Source organism: Solanum tuberosum, unplaced genomic scaffold (genome assembly GCF_000226075.1).
Source record: "Solanum tuberosum cultivar DM 1-3 516 R44 unplaced genomic scaffold, SolTub_3.0 scf00328, whole genome shotgun sequence".
In the NCBI taxonomy this organism is placed as follows: Eukaryota; Viridiplantae; Streptophyta; class Magnoliopsida; order Solanales; family Solanaceae; genus Solanum; species Solanum tuberosum.
This window is the reverse complement of record NW_006239252.1, coordinates 349,437-357,609: the sequence shown is the minus strand read 5'-3', so window position 1 is coordinate 357,609 and position 8,173 is coordinate 349,437. Positions and strand designations below refer to the sequence as shown.

General features: G+C 34.7%; 1 protein-coding gene across 2 annotated transcripts; it reads left to right on the top strand.

Annotated features, from left to right (window-relative positions):
- Window positions 1-610: 610 nt before the first annotated feature.
- LOC102588305 (methyl-CpG-binding domain-containing protein 2) lies at window positions 611-6,872 on the top strand. 2 transcript variants are annotated; one of them, XM_006360597.2, is made up of 5 exons: window positions 611-725; window positions 4,677-5,346; window positions 5,470-5,523; window positions 5,597-5,739; window positions 6,532-6,872. In XM_006360597.2, the coding sequence occupies exons 2-5, from the start codon at window positions 4,703-4,705 to the stop codon at window positions 6,687-6,689; spliced, it is 999 nt and encodes a 332-aa protein (XP_006360659.1). In that variant the 5' UTR covers window positions 611-725; window positions 4,677-4,702; the 3' UTR covers window positions 6,690-6,872. The 2 variants fall into 2 exon arrangements, with proteins under 2 accessions (XP_006360659.1, XP_006360658.1); XM_006360596.2 differs by having other exon boundaries at window positions 612-827.
- Window positions 6,873-8,173: the final 1,301 nt, after the last annotated feature.

Below are 8,173 nucleotides of genomic sequence, written 5' to 3'. Positions count from 1 at the left end.
ATCTTGTTTATGATCGAGGTATCCTCTTTTTGAACGAAACGGACATGGCCTTAGAATACCAGTGGTAAAATTGTAAATAAATATAAAAAAGGAGATTGATTGTTCTTATCTTATTTATATCCTCGTTTTGAACGAAAGGGCACCAATATTAGTATATCGTAGTAAAAATAAATAAATATAAAAGGTGAAATTGATTGTTCTAATCCTATTTATGATCGGGATGTCCTCTGTTTGAACGAAACGAAGCAAATATTAGAGTATCATAGTAAAAATAAATAAATATAAAAGGTGAATTAATTGTTTTATTCCTATTTATGATTGGAATATCCTCATTTGAACGAAACGACACCAATATTTAAATATCGAGTGAAAATAAATAAATATAAAAGGTAAAATTGATTGTTCTAATCCTATGTATGATTGGGCAATCCTCGTTTTGAATGAAATGACGCGAATATTAGAATACCGTAATAAAATTAAATAAACACAAAAGGTGAAATTGATTGTTTTATTCCTATTTATGATCGGAATATCCTCGATTTGAACGAAACGACGCGGATATTAGAATATCAATGGTGGTAGAATAGTAAATAAACATTTTAATTATTATTTATCATTTAGTTTTGCAATAAAAAGTTAGTACTTAAATTCAGCTGAGTTCTTCTTCTCTGCCTGTGTGTCTCTCACTTCCCAAGAAGAACAAAGATATTGCAGTCTTTTAATCTGTAAGTAACATATATTTTCTTGCATACAACTCAAAGGAAATTTACCCAAAACCGTTGATTCTTGGATGATGCTGGCTTAGATCCCTTTGTTTCTGATTTTGGGTATATTTCTTTGCTCTATGGTTTATGCATTTTTTTTCTTTGTAAATATATAGATGTTTTTGCTGCTGTGTGTTGGAATGCATGTGGATCGGGTTAATTGTTTTGATAAGTTTAGTGGTAGATTCATTTGATTTATGTGAATGGGTTTCAATCTGTGTTATGGATTTTTTTTTTGTCAAGAATTGAATTTAATGATTTGAGGTATTTCTTTGTTTGATTTTGTGTCATTTTTGTTGTATCTATGTGCTCTTAGAAATCAAGATGGTTGATATTTGGAAGTTGTTGATAAATCTTAAGTTTTTTTTTTAAAAAAGGGATTTTTTATTTCTACATTTTCTGCCAATGCTTTAGTTTGATTATTCTTGTTTTATCGGATTTTAGGTTCCTTCTTAGGTGAATTCTTCTTCTCTATTTTTTCATGTGATGCCATTTTCTTTTAATTTGGAAAAATTGGTTCTACTTTGAATGCACATGGCCTGTGGAAAATTAGGGTTTTGTTTTCAATTTAGGGTTCAATAAAAGTAGGTGTTTATGAATAGAATCTTGAGTTTGTGGTCACTTAATTGCTATGCTGCTCAAACTCTTGTAGAATCCCACGGGGTGCGTGTTGGATCCTCAAAACTAATAGTTGTGCCCGGTTATATAAATTCACAACATGATAAACAAACCAATTAAGCTACGTTGCTTGGATTCTCGAAAAATGTTTCCGCATCTGCGTTGGATCCTCCAAAATACGTGTATTTTTAAGGATCCGAGGCAGATGCGGCAATATTTTTGGGGAGTCCGAGCAACGTAGTTTAATTGGTTTTTTTTTTATGTTGTGAAGTTATATAACCGAGCACAACTAGTTTATGACTAAGGCATAGTTATCGTTCTTCTTCATTGTATTTTAGGTGCTAGACTATTGTGTGTGCACAAGATGATGACATTCACTAGTTCTGATAAAAACAATTTGCAGATATAGAGGTATGTAGGTATTTTGCTTGGAATCTATGAAAAATCCGTTAGCCGTCTGAACTAGTTGTTTAACTAACAACACATTCACCTAGTTCAGTTGCACGAACCAAGTGAATGTATAACTATTAGTACTATACAACCTGAAAAAGTTCTCTCCTAGTTTAGTCTTTTTTTTATCGTTATGTCCTCACCTAGATTAGTCACGTTCACTTAATGCGATCGAGGCGTTACATCTTTAACAATTACTTTGCTTACTCTTTTGTCGGAAGAAGGAGCGGCTGATTAGTACTCTTAAGAAAAAGGTATGAACAAAAATGGGAACCCAAAATAGCTAAGCTAGCACATTGATAGCTTTTGTTGTGTAGTTATTGTACCTAAGTTCCGTCAAGCCACTGCTATTCAAACTAGCATTGCCACTCTGGATATATCTTCAAACTAGAAAAGATACTTTTACTTGGGATGTAACTTGTCTAGTTACATTTGTATTTACCGTTCTTTAATTTTGAATAGTCTGTCAAACTGATATTTCCTTATTTTCGGGAAACTGAATGTTGGTAAAATGATTCAATAATATATTCAAATATTCAATTTTACAAGTTACATGAAAAGGAAAGAGTTTACCAATAGCATAACAATTCTTTATTGTGTATAGTGTGTGAGATCACGTGTTGCTAACAATCATAGTATGACCTTTTATCTAATATAAATTTCAAAAAGCAGATCTAACGTCCCTTTCACCTTACTATTATCATGTCTGATAGGGATTGTGTATCCATAGATTTCACCTCCATTTGTGTTTCCATCATTTCGGACAGTCTTTAAATAATGTTCGTGTTATATAGAAATTGTTGTCTCACCTTCCTTTTCAACTAATGGTAAACATTGTTTTCTGTGTATTGAACTTGACTTGGGTTCACTTAATAAAGATAATTTGTGGCTCGTATTGATAGATTTCTTCATAAAAATAAGTATTAGGAAGAAAGTCTTTTCTAAGGTCGTAAAATATTAAACAAGTATAATTTTAACTTCAAGACAAGTGTTGATGGATGTTAGTGAATTTTTCCATCTTAAATAATTATGTTTTCGAATGACATCTCAATAAAATTAGTACTCTAAAATTAAATTTTAATAAGAGATCTGAAGTATATACACATACCCAAACAAAAAAAATAATTTTGTGTAACTTTTTTTTATCTTTTTCATACTTGTTTTTAGTGTAGTATTCTTAACAAACATAAAACCTTTAACTTCGCATAGTAATATTATAATTTATAATATTAAGGATTAATTCAAGTTAATAAGATGTTAATCATGTGTTGCATTGCACTAGCTTGGATGTTTTTGTAAATAGTTTATTTATTAGTGTGAAGATTTGAATAATTTAATTCAAAGTTCTAAAATATTAATATTAAAAAGTACATAGTTTTTTTTTTTACTTTAAATTTTGTACATTCTTTTTACATTCTTCAATATTGTCTAAACAAATAAAAGGGTGAGCAGCCCTTGAGGTTTGTTAGGAAGCTCTCCTTAATGAAGTTAGTTTTTGATATTATTGTAAGGAAAGATGCTTGAAAGATTATCCACTTTGTGGGAGTGGCATCTCCTAGGAACTTGAGTCTGGACTCTTGTACTCATTTTGCTTCCACTGGATGCCATTAACGCCTTACTTTATTAAGAAGAACTTTAGGCTCTAGACTTTAAAAGAGTTGTTTTAGGTCCTCTGTTTGAACCCAAAATACGGCTTACCATGAGCAAAGCTCAGATTCAATTGGTTGATGGACTTATCTGCTTAAGATTTATAACCAACAAAAAACTCCTAAAACAGCTGCTTTAGCCATTTTTTATGATTGAAGCAAAAGCTTCTATCTCTGAGTGTCAAGTAGTCCCGGTGTTGGGTGATTCTTGTACATCAATGATCAATTAGTTAGACCAACTTTCCAATGTGACCTGGCTGTGATTTATTTGCTTTCGTGATGATTTAGGAAGTGTTTTGTTTGGGAATATCTCATGTCAACTTTATCATTTGTTCAACATAAATACTATTCTTATATTTCTGATAAGAAATAGTATTCCTAACTAGTGGTTCAAACTATTTTCTTTGCTGCTTTATGAATGGTTTCATTACCCATAACATCAGTTTCCTTTCATGGTTGTCAAGATCTCCTGTGGCTGTAAGTCATTTAGTTGGGTAGTTTCAAAATTTATTTTTTCTTGCTACAAATATCATATGTGGCCTCTTGTAGCCTATCTGGTCAGTTGGGGAACTTGATAAGATATTGCCTTTGATATATTAACTCTGATTCATCTTCTTGTAGAACTTTCAGTTATTATTGATATTTGGTTTTATTGGTCTTCCATTCGTTTTATCTTGTATTTGTTAGGTGATTTTAAGGCGCTTAGAAGATTCTGTACTTTGAATGCCTGTAGGAATTAAATTAGAATTTTTTTTTGAAAGGATTTTTGTGTATAATGTGTGTGTGTAATATTTTAGCATTCAAGACCCTTCACATGTTCAACTGGATCTTCTTGTTTACAAATTTGCTCCTTGTACCAGATGGACACATTTGGATATGGAAAAATTTTCGATTACTAGCAGTCTGGCCTTTTTAATTTGATTTATAATTGCGCTCTATTATAACTTTTGATGGTTTGGTATAGAGGACTCCCTTTCAGCCTCTATTTTACCAATGCAAACAGGGACTCCATTTTTAGATGTGTGGAACCTTTGGTTAAATAGGGTAAATGTGTTTGTTTTGTCATTTCTGATATATGTTATTAACTGTTCCAGGAGTTCTCTTGTCAAATAAATTGTGTTTTCTTTCTTTGGACAATTTTGTTCACCGTTCTAGGAATTCTGTTGTCGAATAAATCATGTTTGCTTTTTTTGGACAGTTCTATTCATATTTAGATTTGGTTGGATGGAGCGAGATCATCTGGACCTTGCGAGCCCTGGAAAAGCAGATCATAATGATATTTATGGTTCTTCAGTTGCTAGTCGCAGAGATAATATGAAGCATGAGCCAAAAGATTCGAGAAGCTCTGCACGCTCTGGAGGGATTGGAACTTCTAATCAGAATCCTAGAGATGTTGCTGCTTTAGCAGAAGAAGAAGAACATAACACTGATGATGAGGATAACCACAGTGAAGATGCTCAAAAACAATTGGTGCTTTACAATCCAGCTGCAGTTGGTGCGGACGAAATTGCACTTGATGCCGATCCTGTTAATTCTCAACCTCGACGAAACTCCTTTCCCAATTACGCATCTAGGATTTTGCCATCTGTAGGGGCATTTACTGTGCAGTGCGCTAACTGCTTTAAATGGAGGCTTATTCCTACAAAGGAGAAGTATGAGGAGATAAGAGAACACATTTTGGAACAGCCTTTTTATTGTGAAACTGCTCATGAGTGGCGTGCTGAACTATCATGTGATGATCCTCCTGATCTTACTCAAGATGGAAGTAGGCTCTGGGCTATTGACAAGCCTAATATTGCTCAGCCCCCTCCTGGGTGGGAACGTCTTTTAAGAATCCGAGGTGAAGGAGGCACTCGGTTTGCTGATGTGTACGTTTCTTGCATTCCTATACTCCTTTTTACATTAGTACGTTTTTAAAGTGCATATATGATTCTTCCTGTTTTAAGTCGAGGATGACAGCCCATTTAACATTTTTTGGTCATGATTTACAGGTATTATGTTGCGCCATCTGGAAAGAGACTTCGTTCCATGGTTGAAGTTGAAAAGTAAAATACAAATTTGAATCTGTATTTTCTTCTCATATTCCTCACCGTTTTGATCAATGCTTTCTCTTCTTAGGTACTTGCAAGAGCACCCAGACTATGTAGCACAAGGTGTAAGTATGTCCCAGTTTTCTTTCCAGATCCCAAGACCTCTGCAGGATAACTATGTTAAGAAGCGGCCTTATCGTCCAGCACTTGCACCTGATGAAACTGAGCCTGGTATGTCAGGACCTTTTGAAACTCTTGATCCTCTATAGACATGGTTCATTAAGCATGCTTAAGTTAAACACTTGTACCATTTGTGATGAATTGATTAAAGCTAGTAATTGCATGAATATAGTTGATACTGGAAAAAAAAAGGAAGTATCGCTGCTGTCTTGTCTCTTTCACTCTCTCGGCACTCCACATTTTTGAATTTGCTGTTCTTTGCACTGTGATCTAGTGAATGCTGGTCTGGTGTGTGCACTTTTTTTTTCTTTTTTGGGACAAAGTGAATGTTAATCAGGTTTTCATGGCTGCAGAACTATTTGAAAAGAAAGTTAACAGGTGCTACCCCACCCCGCCAAGTAAGATAGAGACTCTGCTATAGGTGGATAATGAAAGAATTGCTTTTACATTACTAACTGTTCCGATTTGAGTCGAGTCACTGGAAGCTTGTCTTAGGGATAATGAATCTTCTGAATCATTATGTGGTTTTTTTGCCTTAAGCATTCGACACTCCTGGGCTATAACCAGTTGATTGATTGATTTTCCTTCACCCTCTGTGTATTATAAGTTCATAAGCATAGATCAGTCCATGTCGATTGGTGTGATTTCATCAAGTTTCTAAATGGCATCACCTTGAGACAACTTCTGGATATAAAGATCTGTGTTTATGTATATATCTTTGTTCCTGAGTGGTTGTGCCATCACTTTAGTCTTAATTATTGCCTAAGCTTGTCAGTGTTGTTTACAAAAGGAGTAGACCTTGTAAACTTGTCACTGACTGAAGCACATTTGTAACTATGACAGTTAATCGCATAACATGGATTGCTGACAATGGTGATACAGATTTACGGCTTGGTATGCCAGGGCCTCCTCTCTTTGAACCTCTGAGCCAATCATTCAAGAAAAAGAGGACTCCTTCTAAACGAATGAGCAATGCTGATGCAGCGTGTAAGTCAAGTTAGGAGAGTCTATTTTTATTTGTATATGATCTGGTGAAATCTCTCTGGATTCCTTTTTATGTAAGCTGAAATTGACCAAACTGAGCATAGACTTGTACCTATGGAAATGTTTCTGGAAATATGGCTTTGACCAAACTTTGTGTTTTTGATGAGCTTGCCTCAAGTTGATATGTTTTGTTGTTTCCAGAATTAGGTAATGTGAAGAAGTTGCTCTTCTTAGGTTTACTTGAAATGTTTGATGTTTCCTTCAGTAAACTGGCTGGTCATGGATTTTTCATGTCCAAATGTGTGTTGTAGAAATGTTGCATCCCTTACCTCCTCTAGGGCTGAAAAAATGAGCTGTTCTGACCAGTGTTCTTAAAGGCGCTCGCCTATCGCCTTTGGCAACGAGGCGTGGCGAGGCCTCTCCGCCTATTTCCAGCGAGGCGTGGCGAATTCAAAAAGGCGTGCCATGGCGATCAAAAGGCGACTGGTGATGTGACATGGTGATGCATAGGCGTCGCCTTTTTTTTTTTTTTTTTTTTTAAAGTCAGATTTAATAATTAAAAGCCAAAATTAGGGGTTTTTTTTGGGTATTTTTGCAAACTCACCTCAGATTAGGCGTCGCGACTGCTTCTCCTCTTCTCCTCAGATTTTGCAAGTCGCGACCCCTAGAGACTTACGTGACCTTTGCGAATCGCGACGCTGCTGCTTAGGTACGACTTACGCGACTATGCGACTGCTGTTCAAGTACGACCCTTGGAGACTTACGCGAATCTCTTCTTCTCTTCTAGTTCTTCCCTTCTTTTCTTCTTCTTCTCTGTTTTTCAGCAGTATGACTGTGCTTGTTGTTCTGTTTTTCAGACCTCTATTTTTAGTGGTAGACTGGTGGTGAAGTGTGAACTGAGTGCGTTGTTCTTCTATTATGTTGAAGTGCTCTGCTGCTCACTGCCTATATATTTTTTAAAAAATAATAATTTAATTCTTCTATAATTATTGCTTCCCTACTTAATTTAGTTTTATACTAATTAATAGAGTATTTTGAATTATTGGTTCATTCAAGTTTTAGACTTTTAATATGTACTATTAGTTTTTGAATTGAAATGTTTGTTAATATATGTTATTGCTATTAAGATTTTGGATATTTATATATACAATTAAAATTTTTAATTTTTGGTATTAATTGGTGCCTCAATTCAAAAAGGCAAGCGGCGAGGCAGTCCCTTGTCGCCTCTTGCCGTCCAAAACACTGGTTCTGACGAGCTGAACCAATAGATGAGTCAATGCCAAACTCTGTCCGAAGCGTACTGGGAACCTAAATAAGCCACAAAAACATAAAAGTGACCAAAATAAGCCACTACTTTAGGAAGTAACTAAAATAGGCTTGGTGGAAGAAAAAATTCCACTTTATCTAATATTCTAAACGTTTTCCGTTAGTCTCATAACGTGTATATTTTAATATATAACGGAATTATTTTCTACACTTTATAAAATGGAACTATTTCTTA